This window comes from Hypanus sabinus, chromosome 6, assembly GCF_030144855.1.
Source record: "Hypanus sabinus isolate sHypSab1 chromosome 6, sHypSab1.hap1, whole genome shotgun sequence".
NCBI lineage: Eukaryota > Metazoa > Chordata > Chondrichthyes > Myliobatiformes > Dasyatidae > Hypanus > Hypanus sabinus.
This window is the reverse complement of record NC_082711.1, coordinates 37,686,978-37,713,585: the sequence shown is the minus strand read 5'-3', so window position 1 is coordinate 37,713,585 and position 26,608 is coordinate 37,686,978. Positions and strand designations below refer to the sequence as shown.

Genomic DNA, 26,608 nt, shown 5'->3' with positions numbered 1-26,608 from the left:
AAAGAGGTAGCGCTAGAGGTTGTGGAGGCATTAGTAATGATTTTTTAAAAATCATTTGACTCTATCATGGTGCCAGAGAACTGGAAAATTGCAAATGTCATTCCTCTCTTTGAGAAAGGAGGAAGGCAGCAGAAAAGAAATTAAAGACCAGTTAGCCTGACCTCAGTGGTTGGGAAGATGTTGGAGTCAATTGCTGAAGATGAGGTTATGGAGTACTTGGTGACACAGGTCAAGATAGGACAAAGTCAGCATGGTTTCCTGGAGAGAAACCTGATGGAATATTTTGAGGAGATTACAAGTAGGATAGATACAGGGGGTGTAGTGGATGTTGTATATTTGGACTTTCGGAAGGCCTTTGACATGGTACCACACATGAGGTTGCTTACCAAGTTAAAAGTCCATGGTATTACAGGAAGGATACTGGCATGGTTAGAGCATTAGCTGACTGGTAGGAGGCGGCAAGTGGGAATAAAAGGATCTGTTTCTGGTTGGCTGCCAGTGACTAGTGGTGTTCTACAGGTTTCGGTGTTAGGACCGCTTCTTTCTATGCTGTATGCCAATGATTTAGATGATGGAATAGATGGCTTTGTTGCCATGTTTGCAGATGATACGGAGATTGGTGGAGGGGCAGGTAATGTTGAGGAAACAGGAAGGCTGTGAAGGACTTAGATTAGGAGAATGGGCATGAAAGTGGCAAATGAAAGACAGTTTTGAAAAATGCATTGTCTTGCACTTTGGTTGTAGAAATAAATGTGAAGACTATTTTCTAAATGGGGAGAAAATCCAAAAATCTTAGCTGCAAAGGGACTTGGGAGACTTTGTACAGAACAGGTAGAAAAATGGCAGAAAAATGGTTTGGCACAGCCAAGAAGGGTCAGAAGGCCTGTTTCTGTGCTGTCATGTTCTGTGGTTCTATGGTTCTAACACCCTGAAGGTTAACTTTCAGGTAAAGTTGGAGAAGGCATTAAAAGTTATGGGGAGAAGGCTGGGGAACGGGGCTGAGGACGAGAAAAAAGGAGAGCCCATAGAGGAGAGGTTCATTTTTATGACTGCTGAATTGTGATTACAAGTTTGCAATTTATTATGGTCTTACGCAGAGCAGTTGCCATAGCAATCTGTCATCCATCTGGATAGGAAACTATCCTTGATGTAGCTGTAAAAATTGGTATTTGTCAATGGAGACATTCTGAAATTCTTTAGTTTCTGAGAAAGTAGAGATGCTGGTGTGCTTTTTTGGGCATGGTGTCTACATTCAGTGACTCCTTTCTTGGGTACATTTGTACACCAGCTCATTATTGCAGATATCTAATTGGCCGATTATGTAGTAGCAACTCAATACATAAAACCATGCAGACATGGTCAACAAGTTCAGTTGTTGTTTAGACTGGTAACTAGACTGGTTCAACCTGACAGGAAGGTGACAGTAACTCAAATAACCATAATTACAACATTGCTGTGCAGAGGAGCATCTCTGAACACACGTCAAACTTTGAAGCAGATGGGCTACAGCAGCAGAAGACCATGATTGTACACTCAGTGGGCACTTTATTAGGTACAGGAGCTATCTAATTCAGTTGGCACTGAGTGTACGTGTTTAGACCAGAAAAGGGTAAGAGTTTGAAGCTGTTATCCATGTTTACCTCAACACCATTGATTTAAACAAGAGTATGTGGGCACCCCACTTGCTGAAATCAATGACTAAGACAGACAGACATACTTTATTGATCTCGAGGGAAATTGACTAAGCCTTTTCTTTTGCCGACATTGAGGGAAAAGTTGTCATTGACACCATTTCACTAGGTTCTCTATCGACTTAATGCAAATTTCATTATTATCTGGAGATTTGTCCCACTGAGGTGGTATCGTCAGCAAACTTGTAGTCATGGTGAGCGGGAGTAAAGATGGGGGACTGTTGACTCATTCTCATGGTCACCACTGTTGAGAATAATTATGGCAGAGATGTTGATGCCCAACCTTTCTGATTGCAGCCTGTCGGTCAGGAAGCCAAGAATCCATTTCCCAAGGATAGTGTTAAGTCCCAAGTACAGGCATGTAGAGATGAGTTGGTATGGAATCATGCTATTAATGCAGTAAGCATATACAACAGTTCATCTCTGTGTGACAGGAGAACACATATCATAGTACAATAGATTCTGTTTTATTATTTTGTTATTGCATAAATTATTATTGTGTATATTATTGTTCTGTACTTTATTATTAGTTATTATATTTATTATTATTAATATTGCTAAGTGTGTTTTTAGATGTTGCTGCTGTAATGAAATTATATCCCACTCGGGATCAATAAAGTACTTATTATTATTATTAAAGGTGGAGCTGTTTTCAGTGTGTTGTTGTAGTAGTATTTATTATCCAGATGCTCCAGAGGTCAGTGTACTGTAGGTCCATAAAAATGGCATCTCTACTATGGAATTGCTTCATAGGTGACTTGCAGTGGGTCGAAGTTGCCTGGGGATGTGGATCGATGTGTAAAGCACTTCAGATGGTGGATGTCAAACACACGAGGCACAAGACACGTTACCTTCTGTACTAGGATTATTGTGATCTACGCATGCTCTAAGGAAATAACTATGCAATCTCTAAATCCATGGTTTTGCTAAGCAGTTCTGAAGAAGTAATAACTGAATTCATGACTTACCAATTCTAAAAGTATTACTATGTTAATTGAAAATTTTTTTCCCACAAAAATATGACAATTTTTAGTGTGTCATAGTTGTTCATTTCCAGTTAAGTGCAATATTCTTGGCTTTTGTAAAAAAAATTGCATCTAATTATTTAAAGAGGTATTCTTTGGTTTCAAATCACAGATTAAAGAGTTGAACTGCATTATGTTGTGTGGAGAAATAGCTTTGAATCTATTACAGTTTATGGACCTTAGTTCTATTGGGAGTAGGACTGATTTTGTACAACTCATCTTGGATTTATTACAGGCAAGGCAGCCTTAAAATATCTGAACTGACAGGAAGGGATATTAAATGACAGCAAAATGTGTGTTGCTCAAGCTATACTTTTCAAAGGCCAATGTTTTAAAATTTAACAAAAAGACAATTTATCGAGATTGCAGCGTATGGTGTTTATACAGATTAAGCTGTACCAGATAATTAAGTAACTGTATCAAGGTTTCTAGGTGGCAGATTGGGAAATTTGTCTGAAAAATTCTGCATTATTATTTATATGATGAATTATGCCTTGGTAGAAGTGAGTGCAGACAAACTGAATGGAAACCATGCAGAAAGTGGTTCATTCTTTCCATGTGGAATGAAGTGATTACATTATGAAGTGCCATTAAACTTACCACCAACTGTCTTGACCACTCAGCTGACTAATTGTCAGACAGTTTATCATACTGTGCTGGATGAGCAGAAGTATTCTTTGACTAACATTAGGAAGACCAAACTTACTGCTTTTGCCACAGACTGTTAGCTAGGTACAATCCCATGCCTATTGTTTGAGATAGGCTACTTAAAACCAATTCAGATTTTCATAGCCGTGGTGCTTTTTTTTTATTGCTGTTTTAGGCTTCTGGCCATGTAGTTGCACCATAACCAGGGTTGTCAATGTCCACCTCTGTAACATCACTGTCTCTGTCAAGCTCAACTACTACTGAAAGTCTCCCTCCTGCTTTTGTTATTTGCAGAATTGACTGTTCCGGTAACTTCCAGCTGATCTCCCAGTTAACACTCATTGTAAACTTAATCCCGTCCAAAACCACAGTGGCTCCTCACAGCACAATTTTTGATATTAAAATCTTTGTTTGTTCTTTGATGGGCTTGCCCCCTCTTCTTATTTCCAAGAACATAGTATGATTTCTGCTTTCTGGCCCCTTGCTTGTTGCTAGTATTTATCACTCCATATGTTCAGCTGCTGAACTTTGCACCGACATTCCGTCCCTGACCTTTTCTGCCAAAGATCTGCTTCCCCCCCTTCTCATAAATGCACTCCCTTCCTCAACCTCCCCCCATGCCACCCAGAAAATGCTTTCAGTAGCTCCCTTTGATTGTGTTTGTGCAAACTTCCCTTGTATCTCCTTGTTTTTTTTCGTCAGATGTTGTTTGATAATGCTCCTGTGAAGTAACTGGAGATAACAAATGTGAAAAAAAGAACTCAGAAAAGAAGTGTTTTCTTTTATACCTCCTTTTAGGAGGAGTGCAGAACATACAGAGTCACAGAAACAGGCCTTTCGGGCCATCTACTCTGTGCCACCTTGTTTTTCATCCCAGACCCATGCATCTGAACCATAATGCTCTATCTATCCCCCTCTCATTCATGTACCTATCCAAACTTCTCTTAGGTATTAGTGTTGAACTCGCATCTATCACTTCTGCTGACAGCTTGTTCCACACAACCGTCTGAGTGAAGCTGTTCCCCCTCTGATTCAGCTTAAATATTTTTCCTTTCACCCTATCACCCCTAGGTCAAATCTCACTCAACCATAGAACATAGAACACTGTCCTTCAGCTCCTACAGCCCACGATGCTGTGCCAACCACTTAACCTACTTAAGATCAATCTAACCCTTCCCTCCATCATAGCCCTTGATTTTCCTATCATCCATATGCCTATCTAAGAGTTTCTTAAATGTTCTCAATGTATCTTCCTCAACAACCACCCCTGGTAGAATGTTCCATACACCCACTTCTCACTGTATAAGAAAACTTACCTCTGACATTCCTCCCTATAATTTCCTCTAACCACATTAAATTCTGACCCCCCCCCCCACCCGCATCTACCCTGGGAAAAAAATCTGTGGCTATCCACAATCTATGCCTCTTATCATCTTGTACTCCTCTATCAAGTAACCTTTTGTCCTCCTTCACTCCAAAGAAAAAAGCCTAAGCTTGTTAAACCTGTGCTTAGAAGACATGCTTTCTTATCCAGGCAGCATCCTGGTAAATCTCCTCTGCACCCTCTCTCAGGCTTCCACATCCTTCCCATAGTGAGGTGACCCGAGGAGCAAGAGCCTGCATGCATGCATTCACCCAACCTATACCCCTCTTAATTTTGTATACCTCAAGAAGATCCCCCTTCATTTTTTTACGCTCTAGTGAAATAAGTCCTAACCTATTCAGCCTATCTCTGCATTCACCCTGTCCTCGTGACCAGCTAGCATTCTGCAGTCTTTCAAGCTTTTTGATCTTTTCTGTAGATGGGTGACCAGAACTGCACACAACCCTCCAATTTCGGCCTTCCCACATCATAACATGCTGGCTGCGGTACTCAAAGCCCTGATTTATGAAGCACTCTTTATGTGATGCTACTTTGAAGGAATTATGGACCTGGGTTCCTAGGTACTTTTATTCTACTGCACATTTCAGTGCCCTGCTGTTTACCAAGTCAGCCCTACCCTGGGATGTCGTACCAAAGTGTAACACTTCACATTTATATACATTAAATCCTTACTGCTATTTTTCCAGCTAGTCTGATCCTGCAGCCCTCCCCCTCTTCCATTACACCCCCCACCCTCACGATCTTGGTGTCATCTGCAAATATACTGATTCTGTTTATTACATTACCATCCAAATAATTGATGTAAATGATAAGCAACAGTGGACTCAGCGCCGATCCCTGAGGCGCACCATCGGTTGCAAGCCTCCAGTCAGAGAGGTGATCATTTGTTACCACTCTCTAGATTTTTTTCCCAAGCCAATGCTGAATCCAGCTTACTACTTCATCGTGAATGCCAAATGACTGGGCCTTCTGGACCAGCCTCCCATGCCAGGCTTTGTCAAAGACCTTACTAAAGTCTATGCAGACAATGCCCACTGCATTCTCATAATCTCTTCAAAAAAACTATATGAAAATTGGTTAGGTTAGGCATAACCTACCTTGCCCAAAGTCATGTTGACTATCCTGATCAGGATCAGTCTATCCAAATACTCCTACATCCTCTAACATTCAGATTCGATTCTGAACTTCTCCAAAGATTAGAACCACAGTAACAATTCACCTTAGACTTTTCAAAGTGTATTTGAATGGATACTCTTATGTTGGTGGAAGAAATGAAATGTAAATGAGGGGTGATCTTACAGAGGTATATATAATTATGAGGAGCGTGGATAGAGTGAATGTGAACAGGGCTGCGGAATCTTGAACTAGATGGCATGGGATAAAGGTGAAAGGGGAGAGACTTAACAGGAAGCAGAGGGCTCCCTTTTCACCCAGAGAGTGGTCGGTGTATATGTAGACTGAGCTGCCAAAGGAAATGGTTGAAAGAGATATATTAATAACATTTAAAAGTTGTTTGGACAGGTACGTGAATAGGAAAGGTTTAGGTCAGTGATTTCCAATGAGTCGGTTACGTGGCCTAAGTGAGCGTTAGGGGAAATAGAACTATTTGGGTGTGGGCATTCGAGATTCTTGGGGGGAGGGACGGTAAGCAGCACCCTAACTTGAAGCAAGAGACCTGACCAATTTTCGTCAAGCAGGCACTTCCAAAAAAAAAGAATGAGGCACTGGAACACATGAGGAACCAGAGCTCTGCAGGCGGTGAGCACTCGTTGTCACAACACATCCAAAACTCGGCAATCTCATCCAACCTTACCAACTAAACAGACATTATTGGAGATGCATAAATTGGCAACTAGGGTGTCCAACTGTTCTCCTGACTCGTGGAACGGAACGAGTTCATGCAGTTGGTATGTCAAGTACATCCTCTCACCTATCTCTACAGATCTACGGAAAACAGGTTGTGCAGCGATACAGCGCTAGCCTGAAGCAAGCGGTGAAATAGAGCCAATCAGTGAGCATGCCCCTGAAGATCCCTCTTGAGGTTGTTCAAAGTGACCTCGACTTTATATGTGCGGTCAAGAACCACCTTTAAGGATTATGAAACCTTATGTCGTTGGTCAATCGCGCTAACTGGAGTAGTAGAAAGGTAGCTTGCTGTGTACCAGCTCCATCCCGACAATCATTCAGATTCCAATCTGAATCCTTGCCAACGTAATTGTGATCGTTTTCACCTTTGCCTCACCGTTCCTTTGTGTGCCACTAGCATCAATCCATCTGTACCATTTCACTGCTGTTGTCAGCATCCGATAGGCATTCCCAGTTTGTTTTAACTTTTTATTTTAATTTAGGCCAGTTAATGATGGATAAATACATATGGCACAATCTCAGTGAGTCTGAAGGTGGTGAAACCTTGAATTCTAATCCTAGAAGCTACAGAAAGTGTGTCAACGCAATGTTACATACCTGGAGTATGGTTTTATTCCGTCCCCATCAGATCAGCGATGCCCCATGCTGTACTGTCTAATGAAGCCATGAAACCATCAAGACTACAGGAACACTTCCATGAAAGATACCCTGAAAAGGCTACTTATGGTATTACTCAATTCCTGAAGATGAAACAAACATTTGAAAAGCATTGCACACTCAAGCCATTTGCAAAAAAAGCTAAAAATTACCTTGGTAGTGGTCTCATTGCTTCTTATAACATTTCTGAAATGATAAAGTGTGGAAAATCTCATACAATTGGTGAAAGATTAATAATGCCTGCTGTACCAGAAGTGCTCACCACTGTTCTCAAAATGGATACCAGAATTTTAAAATCAATTTCTCTGAGAAATAACTTTGTAGCTCGTTGTATTGATGAAATGAATGAAGACATTTCATCTATGCACAGAGCTACAAAAACAGAATTTGGGATGCAACTGGATGAGTCAACTGTGCGAGATAACGAGGCATTGCTAATGGCATATGTATGGTTTATCAAAAATGGAAAAGTTTATGAAGATATTCTATTGTAAAAAGTTAAAAACAAATGTCGATGGAGAATGAATCTACGACAAGCTCAAAATGCACATTGAGGATTAAACTATTCTGATTAGGAACATGATTTCTTGTGCAACAGATAGAGCACCATATATGACAGGTCGCCATGTTGGTTTAGTGACATATAGGATAAAAGAAATCCCAAGTCTGTTTGCAATCCATTGTGAAATTCGTTGTCAACATCTCGCAGCCAAAAACCTCAGCCAGTGACTTTTTTCAAATATGACTCTTGTAATATCTGCTATCAACAAAATTAAAGCTTATCCATTAAATAGCAGAATTTTTTGCCAGCTATGCCAAGATAACAACGAAGAGTTCGAATGCTTGCTTCTTCACACTGAAGTGCGCTGGCTGTCAAAAGGCTGCAACTTAAAATGTTTCTTTGATCTTTTTGGCACTGTGGCTGGATTTTTGCTCAAAGTGGACAAGAGCTTGGGAAACAAGATTGAACTTCTTCCTGGGGATGTGGCATACCCAGCTGATCTGCTAGGAATGAACTTTCTAAATATGAAATTGCTGGGTGAGAATTTCAATTTAATTCAGGCAAAAAGTCCAGTGTTCATTTTTATCAGAAAACTGAAAATATGAAAGCAAAACATTGGGAGAAGAATGTTCTCACAGTTTCCCTGCATGGAAAGAATGGCACTCTCTTTCTCAGGATGTGATTTGCAAGAGTACTGCTTATACCTGCAGTCACTGAAGAAGGATTTTCAGAATTGATTCAAGGATTTGAATGAGCTGCAAACTCCGGACTGGGAAATTAACCCATTTCTTTGCAAAGTGCAAGAACAGTAAGAGAGCCTGCAAGAAGAAATTATTGAAATTCAGAGTGATGAAGAAACAAAAATGCTTTTGAAAAATGTTGGCTTTTCTGTTATGTGGCTACATTGTCATACAAAGTGGTTTTTGGAGAAGAGCCAAACTGCTCTTAATTACATTTCCATCCTCCTAACTTGTTGAAAGAGGCTTCAATGCAGTGAACCACATACTCACAATAAACAGAAACCACTTGGACATTACTATGTGTGGAGACTTAAGACTTTTGCTGTCACAACTTGAACCAGGTATTTCAACTCTTGCTAAAAACCATCAAGCTCCAGGATCACATTGATATTGGAGCTGCTGTACAGCACAGGTACTGTGTAGGCTAGGTTTAAAGACAAATAAAAATTTAAGCAGAATCATTTTTCTCATGTTAGCATATCATAGACATGTTTTTACACTATTGGGGGTGTCAGAAAGTATACTGTGCCTAAGAAGGGCATGGGAAGTATGAAGGTGCTTTAATGGGGCTAAAATGGTTGGGAAACACAGGTTTAGATGAATAAGGTCAAACAGGCAAACGGGACTAGAGGGGCATGGGAATTTCAGTCAGCATGGACCAGTTGGGTAAACTAGGGGCTCTTTCTATGCTGTATAATGCTGTAATTGAGAGATTTGCATCGTTAAACTGAGTTAGTGGACATCAAATACAATCATCCCAATGTTTAGAGTCATACATCACACACAGGAAGATAGTTGCTTTTGGAGGTCAATCATTCCCACCTTAGGGGACCTACTGGAGTAGGAGCAATTTCTTTGGCCTAAGCACCTTGAGCTGTTTCATCACTGACCTTTTCAACATAAGGTTGGAAGTGGGAGTGTTCACTGATGATACCACAATGTTCAGTTCCATTCGTGACTCGATGTAAACCAACAGCACTGAGGATGGGCTGGTAAGTAGCAAGTAAGATTCACTAATCTCCTGATAAGACTCCTGATGAACAGTTTTGGCCCGTAGCATTGACTGTTTATTGCTCTCCATGGATGCTGCCTGACCTGTGAGTTTCTCCAGCATTTTGTGTGTGTTACTCAGGATGTTTAAGGATTTGAAAAAAATGTAATTCTGATTTTATTTGCTGCATTGGTTGGAGCAGCTTTACAATGTGCTGTATACTTGGTAGTTCATTCTAAGTTTCTTATAAAAACTATTATTTTTCTATATTTTACAGTGAGAGAGAAGCGGAAAAGCCTCTATATAAATCATGTAAGTAGCAGTCAATTTGTGTATTTTTGCTCTGCCTTTAAAACTTAACATTTTTTATTGTCATCTTGTCCAAGTTTTGGTCTGTTTCTATATTTAATACTCAAATCACTTAAATATAGGTCTTGTAGTTACTTTGTAGTGGCTTTTTTAATCGTCCATGGTTATGGTGACAATCTTTGATGTTTCTGAAAGCAAATTATTTTGTCACAGTGTTACATTCATGCTGAAGCACAGTTTTTTTGCCAGTGTTTGAATGTTATTGATTATTGTTGTTAACAGTCACTAACTGCTGTCTTTCTGTACTGAGTTCTGAATGTGAAAATGCAGATGAACGTTGAGTATGTGAGGGGTCAGCCAGTTTAGCTTCTGACCAAGGCATTGATTAAACAAATAACCTCCCAATGCAGAATGAAGGCTAACTCAAACAAAACCTGCTTATGAAATTCAGACCTGCTTTCATGGCTGAGTGTGCAGAATTCACGGTGAAGCAGTATAACATATCTGATATTGAAAGAAAGTGATTATACTACAAAAATAGGGAGAGTCACTGTCTTGATTATCTTTTGCATTAAAAGAACAGCTGGGAGAGATGTATTTGAAAGTTGCTTTGCTTTATGTGAGACAGTGAGGGAAAAGTGGTAAAAAAAAGGTAGTTGATTAATAAGGTGACTAGATTGCACCAAGCTTGAGTCTTCAGACCTGGAGGAGGATAATGTGTAAGTTTGAGGTTCAACAAAAAAAAGGAAGGTTATACGTAACAAAAATGAGTGCGTGAATACTGCCATTAGATTAGCTTTGATTCTTATCTGCATTGAGATTGGTTCGTTTGTGGGAGAAAGGCATGAGGGCATTCCTTTACTTGCTTTGCTTCCTGTGTATATAATTTTCATCTTGGCTTGACCTTCATTTCTCTGCTGTCTCTTTTTTTCTCTTTTCAAGTTTTTCCTTTATTCTTAAAGCATTTGTTACTCTAATCGTGTGGACCATTTGTTCAGTGCGGTAAGACCGTTTTCTTGTGCAGGAATTTTTCTTTCTGAAAGCATGGCGGTTGTTGCTTTCTTTGTATAAAACATTATGATTCAACTATTGTTCTCATGTCCTTCCATTTCATTATTTCTCTTTTCACTTCTTTGTGACTTAAAACTCTGCATTAGTGCGTAAAACTAGAATTGTCACTGCCATGCATGTAGCATTGGCTTGACATAGACTGGGAGGCTAGCAGTGTCAATACAGAAAATACTGGTTTGGCAAATCTGCATTTTGAAGTTTCATAGCAATGCAATAGTGCAAGTTATCATTCCTATAAATGGTGGTTTTGAAGGCAAACTGCTGTTGCTGCTGAATGCATACTGACGTGAACAAAACATGGAAGATAACCATCAGTAAAGTACTGCCTCTGAAATGCTTGGCAGTAAACTAACAGAGTGACAAACATGATTGTCATGTTTTATTAATAATGATTGTGTTACTTTATGCATAAGCATGATTTTCCTATGTATATTTCTGACTATCTGTCGTTGGTACCACTGGAAATATTACTTGAATACAATTCAGCTTAATTAAGATTTCATGTCACGATGCCAAATTCCCACTTGAGTAGAACCCTGGGTGTTCAGAAGGTTTATAACTTCAACTGTATCTTTGTATTTTCTACTCTCCAGGTGTTTAAAATACTCCAGGGACAACCTGTCAGACATTTTGATTGCTAGTTGATCTTTTGATGTCAATTATGTCTTTGTGCAGTGAATGACTTGTATGCATTGTGTTACTATTAAAAAGATTCTCATTTTTTTTTGTGTGTGTGTCTGTCTGTCTCCCCTCTCTTTCTCTGTCTCTTTCTTTCTGTCCCCTCTCTCCTTTGCTTTCCCTCCCCTGTTCCAGCTCTCTGTCTCTAGTACTCTCTTTGTTTCATGTTTGCCCTGTTCCTATTGTACCAACATTGCCAAGGGAAATTATCACTGCTCATCTACCAACGAGTTTGACCCACCCCCTTCCTATGGGAAATCACATTTATAGAAATACATGATTTTAAGTATGATGGATTACTTGTGCTCTCATTTTCTCAGCCTGAAGCTGAAGTTTATGGAGTGAGAGCATGCTTTTGTAGTTTCCCCAGAGTGACCTACTCCATCTGGCTTTGATATTTGTTTTTTATTCACATTGGATGGACATTCTTTCACTCATGTCCATTCCTACATCCACTGACACCCCATCCCCTTTTTGACATTATTATCATTGCATTCCTGCCAAATTGTCAGCCTCCCAAGCCCTGTACAATAAACCTCTGACAACCTGACTTTTGATTCTTTGGAAATCCTGATGGTTTGGCAGGTGACTCCAAAGTGCAAGCGAGGGAACTGGACTGTGAGTGGACAGGAGTGTGAGTATGCAGTCGGTTCCAGGGTCAGGGCCATGGGTCAGGTTTTGAGACTGGAGACTGGGGTTGGGGTTGAGAATACCAGGGGTCAGTATGAAGCATACAAGCTGAACCTTACCAGGTTCTCTCACCTGCTCCCCTAAGCTTACTGCATCAACTGGAAAATCTGTCACTAATGAGAAACAAGTAAAAAAGGTAAATTAAAAATGTGTTTGGATATTAATAGAAATAACATCCAATAGCCTGGGAGCTCTGCTACTCAGCAAATACCCAAGTCCTGAGGAGGCTGAATTTCTGTACTTCAATCTCCTAGTGCAAACTTGGTTTTTCATTATCATTCCTCGGTGTTTTCTTCCTTTCCTTTGATTACATTGAGCTGCTTATATTTGGTCATGGTTGATCTTATCCAAACACCCTCTGATCCCAGGTTTTGTTATCCTCTGATGTAGCATTTTAAACCTGCCCTGTTTTCAGCAGGTAATCTTAACTCTGAACGTGTTGCATCCTCTGGAGTGCTGTGGTAAATATGGTTGCAGGGGGAGAGACAGGCAAATAAAGCAGACGGAGATTTTCAGCGATCAGAGGAAAAAGGCTGTGGTCATCTATTTCTATCCGTGCACCACAATTTTATCAATCTTTTTATGCCATCACACACCCGCCTTCTTTCCAATGGGAATAAGCCCAGTAAATCGATCCTTATAACTACCCCCCCATTCCTGGATGTCCTGGTGAATCACTGTTGCTAAGTAATCCTTCCTGAAGTGTGGCTACTAGAATTACCCTTACGCTATGCTCCAAGTGCAGTGTAACCACGGTTTTGCACAGCTGCAGCATGACGTGCCATCTCTTGTACTCAGTGCCTTGTCCAGTGACCTGTGCACCTGCATCACTGCTTTCAGGGAGCCATGGGTTTGCACCGCAAGGCCTCTGCACATCAATGCTCCTACAATCCCTAACAGAATTTGATTTCCCAACTTCCATTACCAGACACTTGTCTGGGTTAAGTTCCATTTACCATCATTCCACCTAACTTTCCAGTTGATGTATGTCCCATTATATCCTTAGATGATTATGATTGTCTTACTATCTTATTAATTATATGTCCTATATTACCACCTGAGTACTTTATATTTATTTTGAAAAAAAAAACAAAGGTCCCAGTTCCATTCCCTGTGATACATCATTGGTACAGATCTCCATTCAGTAAAATGCCCACTTTTCACTGCCCTTTGCCTTCTACTACCAAGCCAATTTTGGTTGCCAACGTACCTCAGATTCCTTTTGCATAAACCTCCTGGACACCCTACCATGTGGGGTCTTGTCTGAGGTTTTACTGGTCCAAGTAAGCCATGTCTGCTTCTTTGCCTTCATGGGCTTTCTAGGTCACCTCCTCAAAGAACTCAACATCAGATTTGTGAGGCATGATCTCCCCTGTACAAAATCATGCTGATGACTCCTAATCACACTCTGCATATCCAAGTCAGCATAAATGCTGCCCCTCAGAATCTTTTTACTAACAACTTCCCTACCACTGAGGTAAGGCAGTTTCCAGGCTTATCTCTACTTTTTGGACAAGAGGACAAAGTTAGCTGTCCGTGAAGAAGGACCAACATTAGCGTTCCTATGTTGAAGTGTTTCAGCAATGATAGCTTGGGATAAGTGGTAGGACACAAAGAAAATGCAAAATGGAAAGATAGCAAGAAAGATTAGCTTTATTTGTCACATGTACAGTATAAACATACAGTGAAATGTGTTGTTTGCGTCAAGTCAGTGAGGATTGTACTGCAAATGCCATCATGCTTCTGGCACCAACTTAACATGTCCGCAGCTCACAAACCCTTTGAGATATGGGGGGAACCGGAGAACCCAGAGGAGCTCCATCTGGTCACGGGGAGAATGTACAGACTCCTTATGGACAGCATCAGGAATCAGACCCCAATGTTACAGCTGGCTGCTGTAAGACATTGCATTAACTGCTACGTTACCATGTTGCAAATGGAATATACTGAAATGATAAGATGGAGATGATGAGATAAAAGCTGAGATGTGGGACACTGTAATGAAAGCAATCAGCCATAAAATATATTCTCAGTTACCGTGGACAGAACAGAATATGTTCAGACATCTCAATTTAATGTGTGGTCTTGAAAGTGAAAGTTATAAATGGAGAACTAGAGTGTATTTCAACAGTGTGGCAACAGGCAGTTAACTCGACTTTGTGGATCAGTACCTTCCAGCCCATTCACCGTGCCAGTGCTCTGTGCTCTTTCTTACCCTCCCTGTATGGTCAGCGAGTTGTATCCTGGACCCCTGAGGTGTGCTATGAAAGGTGGCAGTGGCTTCAGTATTGCACCGAGGAAGTTCTGTCCACTAAATATATTCCAAAAGTAAAACCAGTTCCCAGTTTAACTGGCTTTGATGTGTTATTTAATATCTTAAAATGTCCTTGACATTTGCGGGCATTTTAGAAGCTGTCAAAATTGAAGTTGTGTAAAAAATGTATGTGTGAAAACAAGTAAAAAATTCAAATGTCTCAGAACATTTTACAAATGTTCTTCTACAAATTTTCTGAGTGAAAATTCTGGCATCTGCCTTTCAGTAAAAAGAAGACCGGAACATCTTACATCTGCTGGTAATTGTGGGTGTTCTGACTTTGCTGAGAGGCTTGGCGGGCTGAATCCATTGCTTCCTATGCTGGAGCAGAGACTCGTTAAGATTGATTCCTCAGTATTCAGCTGGTGCAGGACCCATCATCTGATTGATTTTAATGGGTCGTTTAGGGTTGCAACTAAAAGGCAAAGGTGTATAGAGAGTAGTTTAGGTCACTCTGTGAAATGTAAACTGTAGGCTTGTTTCTTTGAGAGAAGATGGGGTTCCACTTCATGGGATGTTCTGACAATTCGTTTGCTGAAGCCTTGTGGAGTGTGAAGCATGTATCGGTAGAGTCAATGCTTGATTGTGAAGGGACTTTTGTTTGCATGTAATGAATGTGGCTTGAGAGGCTGGCCAGTTTTGTCTAATTTTTATCTTGTTTTCCAGCATCCTCCAGGGCAGATGAGAAGGAAATATAGCTCCTGCTCCACCATATTCCTTGATGACAGTACAGTCAGTCAGCCAAATCTCAAATATACCATCAAATGGTGAGTGCCAAAACGGCCCAATGGGACAATGTCTCCTTTATGGTCTTGTCTAAACATTCATAATTAGAATTCAGATCGTAATCCAACATGGAAGACTGAAGAATGGATTGTAGCCAAATTTGTCTTTAAACTTAAGCTTCTCAATATGTTAATTCATTAGATATTTGATATGTTGCCTTCTATTCAGGATAACCCAGCACACAGTTTAGTGATTACTGTCTTGTCTGTGATATCATTTGGCCATTAGCATCATCCAGTTTGATACCAAAGATGTGTTGTTTTTATGAAGGCACAGTAGGAAACAACTAACTTACCTCATGTGGGGGGCAAGGTGAGTCTATTTATCCATCCCTCCCTCCCTCATTCTCCCCCTCATTCCCTCCCTCCCTCCTGAAACAGACTCTTCTGGCCCAATGAGCTGTGCTGCCTAGCAACCCACCTATTTAATATTTAATCCTAGCCTAATCCAGGACAATTTACAATGACCCTGTTGACCTACTAACCAGTTTATCGTTGGACTGTGGGAGGAAACTGGATTACCTGGTGGAATCCCACACAGTCATGGGGAGAAAGTACAAACTCCTCCCAGGTAAACTCTGGATCTGCATAGCTGTAATAATGACATGCTAACCGCTACGCTATCATGGTGCCAATGTGTAAGAATAGATTATGGGAAAATGGAAATGACAAGAATGCTTTGGTAGAGGTTTGATGGGCTGAATGGCTTTTTAAATCATGAGCATATGTGAGCAAGTGCACTTCTAGTGTTGGATAACTTGGGCTTTGCAGCAGTGGTTCATGTTGAGTTGGTAGCTCTAAGCCTTCCTCTGTGATTACTGTAAATGTTTTCCATCAGTGAACATTTAAGGGAAGTGGGTGTGTACGATATAAAAACACAAAGTCTTAGCAGTGCCCAGCAGTTCTTGTGTTATCTAAGGAGAATTAGCATTTCAACTCAGTGACCTTCCTCAGAACAACTTGTGTAGGAAGTTTGGTGAACTCTCATTGGATGTGTGTGTGTGTGTGTATATATACACACACACACTTTTAAATATTTCTTATCGTTGTCATGAATAGATCTTAACACTCTCACGAGGCTGCAGTTGTTGGCTTGTAGTCTACTCTTTCAGACCTTTCATCTATTTAACCACATTAACCAGCACCTTCTATCTTCACTCCTTTGTCAGGCTGTATGTCATGCACAGATTCCCAGGCCTTTGACCATCATGAATATACTATTTTAATAGCAGTACAATCAGAGCTAACTACATGTTGACTGGCACCAGTGGAGAACAATTTGCAATCAGCAAAGCTTCTGGTCTGAAATTGGCGGGATTAGGCCATCTTTGCTTTAATGCATGGCATGCGAAGCGACTGTTTTGAGATCAGTTTGTGACGGGGGGGGGGGGTCCTCAAGATAAGGAGGAGTGGCATGGTAGCGTAGTGCTTAGCACAACACTTTACCGTACCAGTGACCCGGGTTCATTTCCCACCGGTGTCTGTAAGGAGTTTGTACATTCTTCCCGTGACCGTGTGGGTTTCCTCTGGGTGCTCTGGTTTCCTCCCACAGTCCAAAGATGTACCAGTTGCTAGGTTCATTGGTCATTGTAAATTGTCCCGTAATTAGGCTGGGATGAAATCAGGGCAAGCTGGCCATTGTAAATTAGAGAGACAGAGGGATCATTCTACACTGAATCTCAATAAATAAATTATTACGATAAATTTATTTATTTCACAACAGTCAGAGGAGTGGTCAAAGTGAAAAGTATTTATATTAACGAATGCTGTGGGTAGGAATTTAGTACTTTATTGTACCAGTTGCCCAGAGTTGCTCCTCGGTTCCAAAGGATGTGAACTAAATCCTTATCTTGTTATTAATTGCTATTTATTTATATTTGCATTTGCACTGTTTGTTGTCTTCTCTGCTCTTGCTCTTTTATTGTTCCTGTTTACAGTTACTGTTTTACATATATGCTGAGTATGCCCGCAGGTGAAAGAATATTAGGGTTTTACGTGGTGATATGTCTGTACTCCAATAAATTTTACTCTGAAATGTATTGGTGCACAACTAATTTATCCTTTGTCAGAGGGTTAAATTTGCCTTCATAAATATAATAAAAACATGCACTTTGCTCTCTTTAAATGAAGTATATCAGTGGTCAAAGATCATCCTGAAGGAAGAAGCAACTTCACACTGCTCTTTTCCCATTTTCAGTTCCCTCTTTAAAACTTTGCTCTCTCTTTCACAGTCAAATGCCAAAGTAAGAGAGCAGAAAGATGTATCTTTCCATTTCATTCACCCTGGAATATACTCTACACTTACTAGAGTATGAAGAGGGGTTTTTGTAATGCTCATTGTAAATGTGATTGCTCCCTGAGCATTACCTGCTCTGAGATGCACTTCTCTCTGCAATCTATTTCGTCTGGACATGCTGGCTAATTCCAAGTGTAAAGGGCACCATCTGCTGTCCAAGATTTGGAGTGCAGTAACCCAAATTGAACCATGTCCAGAGTTGAATGCTGTGAAGTTTTAAATGCTTCTCTTAACATGAACAGCAGTAGATTGTGCCTCAGCTGACAAGACACTGGTTAAGTTTATTTCAGTTCGTCTTTAAATGTCTTTTCATCTGTGCTGCTCATCATTCCTCAGCTGAGAGAACAGGCAACTTGTTCTTGGTATTGTTTCTCTGGGGACTGTAGCAGGAAGGCTTGTGAACTGCATTTGGTGCTCACAGTGTGGTCTCCTCTGCACTGGAGGAACTAAATGCGGGTTGATTGACCATTTTATAGAACAAGGGTGACTGTCAACTATTGCTGTCATTTTAATTCTCCATCCCACTCCCTCTCTGACCTCGGCTTCCTTTATTGATCTAATGACGCTCAGGATACGCTGAAGGAACAATGGGTTGTTCTCCGACCAGACACATTACAACCCTTGGAGCTTGCTCTGGGAAATTACTTTTTCACATGCTACTGTACCTTTGTTCATTTTTGTTATATGTATTTTCTTGTCCCAACTGTGTTTTTGAATTAATTTTCTCTACAACTTGGTTAGTCCATCATTCTTTCCATGCAATTTTAAGCACACTTATGACTGCTCCAATTCTGTTAAATTGTCCTTGACTTGTCAACTCCTTTTCTCTCCCCACTCATGCTGCCTGACCTGCTGAGTTCCTCCAGCATTTTGCATGTATTACTCTGGACTTAAAGCATCTGCAGAATCTCTTGTGGTCATGTTTTTGACCTGCTTCCAGCATTATTTTTGATTGGTTCTTTGCCCTGCATAACCTCCCCAAATACACTGTCATACACTCTCTGAACGGAATTCCATTTGTCACTTTTTTCCCCGAAATGTCCAGTCTATCAAAACCTTCATGCCATTAAAAACTTTTTCTCCCACACTCAACCACACCCAAAAACTTTTAAATTATTTGCACATCGGAAATTTGTACTCCTGGTTTTATCTGGATCCATACCCATTCCAAAGTTTTCTTGGGAAAATCTGATTAAAATGTCATCAGCCTGAAACATTAAATATGTTTTGCTCTCTGTAGATTTCCAGCATCTGCAGGTTTTTTTAAACTCCAGGCCTGTATTTACTTGCTTTTTGCTTACCTTGCTTTTAAAATAACACTTGGTCACTCTACAATTCTTTGGCACTACTCTTGTTTCCAGGGAGTATTTGAAAATAACTGTGAACCACTATATTTCTCTCCCATTTTGACAACCCGTGCTACATCTCAATTAAATTTACCTGCATGCGTAGATGCTGACACTTACCTGTAAATGTTTATCCCGATTTCAATAATTTCTACTCTTAGTCATCCTATTTATCTTCATGAACTCGTGAAATATCTAATTTTTCTTTGAGTTTATTTATGAGTAATTATTCATTCTATGTCTTTTCGATTTAAGCTCTATATTTTCGATGTATGTCTCGGTTTATGTAGTACTTTGCCATGTCTATCCTAGGCTTCTTTTGCGAATCCTGCTTTCCATGGGTCTTATCATCCATTGAGCTGTTTTTCTTTTGTGCAATAAGTTTGCCGCCACCCTCTGGAGTTCCATGGGGTGCTCCAGTAATGCATAACCTTCAAGTAGCCGTTTCCGATTTATTTTTGCTGAGTTAATTTTCAGCCTGAAAACATTTGCTCTCCCCCAATTTTGTCTTCACATTTTCCAGAACTATACTTAATCTAGTTGAACCAGAGATATAAGACAAAAGGGGCTACCTTGCTCAAACAGTACTGCCCTGCCATTCAGTATGATCATAGCTGATGTAGCCTAGGTGTCAATTCCTCCTCTGTGTCAAATCCCACAATCCTCATTGCCTGATAGTAAAAGAAATCCACTTGCACTTGTTATACATATAATGATCTAGCCTCAAGCACTCTCAAGTGGAAAATACCAATGATGCATTACTCTCTGTAAGAAGGTAGTGGGGTTACAGAATCCAAGTGCAGTGGTATTGTCAGAACAGTGACTGGAGGTCTGTGCCATTGATTTAGAAGGATGAGTTGAGCTGCCATCTGGCAGATGAGGCAATTTAAATTCAAGCAAATTAATAAATCTGGATTAATACTAGTCTCATTAACAGTAACAGTGAAACTGTCAGATTGCTATTATCTGGTTCACTAGTGTGCTCTGAGGAGGAATTCTGTCATCCTGGCCTGGTCTAGCTTTCATGTGAGTGCAGATTCACCAGAGTGGTTGTCTTCTAACAGTTTCCTCAGTTCAGGGGTAATTGGGGAAAGGTGATAAATACTGTCATTGCCAGCTATGACAGAAATGTTCTCCAATAGATACTTCGGTTGCCGTGGAGATCAGTTACCTTAAAGCAGTGGCCTTAATACAAGTCCTCTACATTTTTGATGATCTATGTATTTGGGATATTTACTGAAATCACACTTTTTCAATTACTTTACAGTTTATACAGGTCATTGAAAGCACTTAGTGAGAAGGAGCTGTTGTCCCATTAACTTTCTACCAAATTCCTTTAAAATTGGAATCAAATAAGGAATGGCTTCAAAGACTGGTTTTTCTTTTCACTTTTGAGCGTGAACTGAAAGGTTATAGCTCTTTCCCCACTGGCTAACAGTATTGTGATGAAAGCTCTCAGTCTGAAATGTTGACTGTTTATCCCCGCTGAGTTCCTCCAGTATTTTGTGTGTGGAGCTAACAATAATGTTCTGTCTTTATTCACATGTTGATACCCGCATGTCTTTCAGATGACAAACGTGATCTTAGACAGTGTAATGGATGTAAGAACTCAGCTAAGAATTAGCAGAGGCAGTCTGTTTCCCTTCACCCCCCCCCCCCCCTCACCCCCATCCAACTTTATTGACCTTGAATTTGACGTCAAGGGAAACAGAACCTTGAACGTCCCTGGAATAATCTGCTTGCTGTCATTAATGAGCCCTTTGCCATGAATGCTTTAAGAAATTACTGTTCTTGAATTAAATCTGTTCAAAATATGTATAGTGCCCCTTGCTATGAAAAACCTGAGAACAGCAGTCTGATTTTATTTTCTTCTTTTGGTATTTGCATGAACCGCCTCACCCACATCCACAGTTAAGTGGCTTTAGCTGAAAGTTCAAGCGATTAGGGAGAAGAACCTACTACCCACTTTCTGAGATTGTGAGTGGAGATTTTAGTGCTTGAATTCTGCAAAATATTTTAGTATTAATTAAAGAAGGCCCTGAGGTGCCGATTTTAACGGCAGTATCCATAAGAAAAATCCACTGAGTTTTGCGGTAGTAATAAAAACACTGAGAATTGCCAAATGCATCAACAAACAGTTTTCTCAATGCTCGTGCTCATAGGACTAGGTATTTTAATCCCTTTGATAAGCAGATCCTAACTTGGGTCATAGCACAGAGATCTTGGGGTGGGGCCTTATGGGTGGCAGATGTTTCCAAGGGGTCATAAGGTGGGCACTCCCCCTTCTTAGCTATTTCATCAATTTAAGCCCACTACATCTCCAGAGGGCTCAGCAGTGCGACCCGGCGTCCCAGGTGCACCCGCCTTCACATCTGGCCACCCACGGGTCATTTTAGAGCCCAGCTGCCGTCACTCCTTTTCATCCATAACCAATATTGCACTTCAGCAGAATGTGACATTAATCTCTTCCCTCAGATCTCCAAATACGACGATAGATTTTCAAATGCTGTCATTCTAAAGTTCAAAGCTGCTTCGCTGGGCTATCTCCAAGATATTTTGTTCCTTGCCGCTGGCCCTGGCCTCAGGCTCCCAATCTGACCGTGGAATCAATGCAGCAGTACTTTGGAGTTTGTCCCATTAACTGTTGAAACTTAGAGACTCAATTAATATGCCTTTATTTGTGTTCTAATATTCTGCTAGTGTGCTTTCAAATACTTCAGGGAATCTCGTTGGTTTCTCAAGACCATCAGAAATGCCCTAATGAAATTGCAAAAATTGGCTGCTTCAAACCTTGTCTCTCAGGACTGTGCTGAAGCCATTACGATAAATCAAGGAATCTCACTGGAATTTCAGAGCAAAAGTTTTCTTTCCAGTGTAAACTTTCCACCATGTCTCTTCAATGTTGCTGCAGCTCCCTCTGCTTGTTTGTTCTATTCTGGGAAAGTGCATGATTGAGGTTTAAGCTATGAAACATTTATGAAAATTGCACACCACGATTCTTATTACAAAACCGCAGTTTGCAGTTCAGCAAATCTCCAAATACAATATAGATTTTCAGATGCTGTCTTTCTATAGTTCAGAGTAAATTTATTAACGAAGTACATTAATGTCACTATATACAGCCCTGAAATTCATTTTCTTGCAGGTATTCATGGTGGAACAAAGAAATACAACTCCACAAACAGCCAAAGTGCAAAAGAAGAAAATCTGTGCAAATACCAAAAAAATTAATTAATGGATAGATTGATTGATAGATAGATAAATAAGTAAATACATTATACTGAGAACATGCTTTGTAGAGTCTTTGAAAGTCAGTCCATAGGCTACGGAATCAGTTTAGAGCTGATGGGAGTGAAGTTATCCATGTAGTTCAGTCTTCTGTCAATTCTTTGGGGAGTTTGATAAAAGTCTGAATTTTGTGACCTTCAATTAAACTTGCAATTGAATCCTTTCATTGGCAGAGCATCAAATGTTTGTGCTAAAATAATTGTATATGCACAAAGACAGTCTAGCTCATCCTGTGTCAGCAGGTTCAATTTGTGGATGATAGGCAGTTGATATTAATGATGGTGTCATCTACAATTCAAGACTATTGATGTTCTCAAACACTGATGCTAAAACTTCTTTTTCTTTATAGTGTAGCTCTTGCAATATATTACCACATCAGGAACAGGTAGGTTGGTATTTTGAAACAATTAATTTGGACTGTTACTGATTCTTTATTTGTCATCACAATCCAAAATCGCTATCACTTTCTTTCCTCAGAGATTCAGATGGACGGATGTTATTAGATATATTTGATGAGAAGCTCCACCCATTGTCGGTTAGTATTTTTGGTCTGTGTTTACTGCTGTGTAGAATGATCTCAGTTTTGAGATAGGATGATGCTAACTAAGGCTCACAGTCCCTCAAGTCTTTTTCCCTTGTTTAAACCCCTTCATTGTCATTCACCTCATCAAACCATGCTTGATGAAGATGAGCATTCTTCTGTCCCAACCACTGCTGTCCCTCAGCCTTTACACAAAGAAACAGATCTGCTATGCCTTCGTTGCTGCCTCATTTGACAACAATCCTGATTGACTTGGAAGGCCTTCACTATGATAGCAAAACACGAACTTCAGAAAAAAATGTTTACTAATTCTGCTGTCGTTTCACCATTTGAAAGAACTGAGGAACAATCCAAGTGCTGTTTGTTGTCAGGCACCCTTGGCTGAATGTGGAACCTTGTCAATCACAATAGGAAAGTCTCTCTTTACTTTCCACCTTAAAAACCTTAAATAATGAATCCAAATACCTTTTATGTCCAGCAATTTTACAATAATCGTACGCTTACCCATTTTATTCACCCAATATTAACGTCATTTTCTCTTCCCTCGCCGGAATCTACCGTTGGGAATTTACAATGCCCTAATTAACACTGTTTTGGGATGTGGGAAGAAACCAGAGCATTTGATGGGAATCCAGGCAGCCATGTGGACAATATTCAAACTCCATAAGTCAGGATCAAACCCAGGTCACTACAACTGCGGGGCAGCTGCACAGCTGTGCCACACTGCTGCCCAAAAATCTTGTGGAGGATACAGTACTGTGCGAAAGTCTTAGGCACCCAAGATTTTTTATATGGTTTCAGATGGCGTGGCCTTCACAGAGCCCTGATCTCAATATGATCGAGGCTGTCTGGGATTATCTGGAGAGTCAAAAGCAAGTGAGACAGCCAAAGTTTGCGGAAGAACTGTGTCAATTGCTCCATGAGCACTTGTCAGCCACTTTTCTTAAACTACACGACAGTGTACCTAAGAGAGTTGATGCAGTTTTAAAGGCAATGAGTGGTCACACCAAATATTGATCTGATTTAGTGTTTTACTATTTACTACTTATTTATAGTATTTTTTGATATTTAGAAACTTTTTATTTCATTATTTTTGAAAGCAGAGTTGCTTTACAGAGTTTTATTACATGTGCCCTAGACTTTGCAACAGTACTGTAGGTTTGATCATCTATGGTGAAACCTAACCTCCCCACAGACCTTGCTCCCATCTGCTAATGCCTTCTATCTAGTTTTTGCCTTTGTCTAGTTTCTGCCTTGCCAAATTTAGAGAGCTCCTGGTGAAACAGTAATCCATGAATTGCAGCATTAGGAGCAAGATGATATTATACAAAGCACCAAACTTGTACCTTGACTTTCTGGTTACTTTTATGATTTTACGATCTGTATAATAATTCCTTTCTTTTTGACAGAAAACAGAAATGCCAGCAGACTATGACCGACATGATCCCGAGCAAAAGCAGATTTACCGTTTTGTTCGAACGTTATTTAGTGCAGCTCAGCTTACTGCAGAGTGTGCTATTGTAACTTTGGTGAGTTTCTCCTGGACATGTTCATATCTAGCCTTGCTTGTGGCCAAAGTGTTGACTGAAATATTGCCTGCTGTGAATGCATTTAATTTCATATTGGTCTGACATAATCCATTTATCATTTAGCTTGTGCTGATCTTTAATTGCATTCCAACTGATGTCTTTCCAGTTCACTGAAGTTAGCTCTTCTCCAACAGTGCAGATTTTTCCCAAGATTGGTATCTATATGATACCACAGTGAGTGTTTCGTAAGTGCCATTTTGCTGTCCTTCATTCCCAAATCTCATTCTTTCCTTCTTTAAATGCAAACTGTTCAAGAAAATTTCTTTGTCCACTGTCACGTACACACAACCCTGTAAAGGTATCAGCAGCAACACAACACACCTGGAGTCTGGTTTTGCTGTTCACAAATCACTATTTTATTAGTAACTACTTAATATAGCAACTTAAACCAGGCAAACCAAGAGTTAAACAATGTTATGCATATATAGGTGTAAGTAAAGTTCCCAAACTTATTCAAGCTAAGGTGGCAAGAGTTACAGTCTTACGATGGTATGTAAGAAAAATTCAATTCAGATGCATGAGATTGAAGTGAGATGTTTATAATCCAAAGGCGAATGTTGTGAGAAGGCCATTACATCGATATTCCACAGCTTCCACGACAGCAATTCAAAAGAACAATAGCAGTAGGTTTTATCTCCGAAGTTGTTCCACTCCACACATGAAATATCACCGACAGTGATCCTCAACGAATATCCTTTCAACACAGGTGGTGCCATTAGTGTCTGATGAAGGGTGTTGGCCTGAAATGAATAAACATTTCTCTCTATAGATGCTGCCTGACCTACTGAATTTCTCCAGCACCTTTGTTTTGTTTTAGATAGCTAAAGTAGTTTTTTTTTTGGTTTTAAATCAATTTTTTTTTGACAATTTCAGCCAAGGCAGACATTTGACCAATGCATCAGGATCAAATTTCACTCCAAAATAAAGTTATATAATCAGTAAGCTCTTCCTGAATTTAAAACATTGCATTGGGTTTTTATTAAAAAGACAGAACATCTAGTTCCACTATAGAGAGTCAAGGGTTTACTTCCCAATATCACTGAACTATTGCTGTTAAGCTCTATTTCAAAATGATTCCTCACCCCTGGAAATGGAAATAAGTTTTTTTCTAATTATCTGAATGTCTTCTGAAGTCTAGTGTCTTTCCAGCTAGTTCCTTCAAAGTTTTGACAGTTGATTAATCAGAGATGGAGTCACAAATTTCAGTTAATTTATTATCAAAGAATATAGATACCATCATATACTACCCTGAGATTTGTTTTTTTTTGCAGACATTGACAGTAGAACAAAGAAATACAATAGAATCACTGAAAAACTACACACAAAGATTGAGAAACAACCAATCTACAAAACCAATTTGCCCAAGATAATAAAGTAACAAAAATTAAAATGGTATTTGATCCTCAGTGTTCTGCTCTCCCTCCTGGCCATTTAGAGTGGACGTGTGAAATGACACCACCTCCGCACTGGGATCTGATGAAAATACAGTGCAGCTTCTTCTATTGTTAGGGACAGGGACTGTCGATGTCCTCATATTTCTGTTATACAAATGCAGCATTCATTAATAACAGAAGAAGTGAAGTAAATGTGATTTAAGTGAAAGCACTGCAAACTAAAGCAATCTACCTATACCAAGTTAATCAAATCACTCACTTGTTGGTGCCTCTATAGTGTTTTTCATTAATCAGGAGTATTTGCTCTTGGTTGTATTTACATTAAGACACGTTAGAGATACTACGTATTTTCCCCTTATTTTGGGTCATAAGATTATGTGTTGAACCTTCTCGTCTGAGCACATTGATTAAAGCAACAGATACAAAAGCAGTTTCCTTTCCCTTTGTTCCTTTAATGCAGCTAAAGATTCAGTGATATATCACAGGTCCATCCCTTATCTGGTTCTAGCTTATCATCTACCAACCTCTGCCTCCTCTCCTCCCCTCATTACCTTTTTTATGTTTTCACCCATTACCTATCACTTCTGTCCTAATAATCTCCCCTCCCACTCTCCCACATGGCTCCATCTGCCCATCGCACCACCTCTTGTCTGTTTTCACCTATCACTTTCCAGACTCTGCCTCACGTTTATATACCAGCCATCTTCCCTCTGTACTGTCTGACTTGATGCAGGGTTTCGGCCTGAAAAGTTGACCTTAGACCTTTTCCCTCCATAGATGGTGCCTGGCACGCTAAGTTCTTC

General features: G+C 40.0%; 1 protein-coding gene across 2 annotated transcripts in view; it reads left to right on the top strand.

Annotated features, from left to right (window-relative positions):
- The window catches only part of ccny (cyclin Y), a 242,146-nt gene that overhangs the window by 200,307 nt on the left and 15,231 nt on the right, over positions 1-26,608 (top strand). For both annotated transcript variants that reach the window (XM_059971923.1, XM_059971924.1), the window contains exons 3-7: positions 9,782-9,816; positions 15,233-15,333; positions 22,631-22,666; positions 22,759-22,816; positions 24,232-24,351. In XM_059971923.1, coding sequence (XP_059827906.1) covers positions 9,782-9,816; positions 15,233-15,333; positions 22,631-22,666; positions 22,759-22,816; positions 24,232-24,351 — 350 coding nt within the window. The remainder of the gene's footprint in view (positions 1-9,781; positions 9,817-15,232; positions 15,334-22,630; positions 22,667-22,758; positions 22,817-24,231; positions 24,352-26,608) is intronic.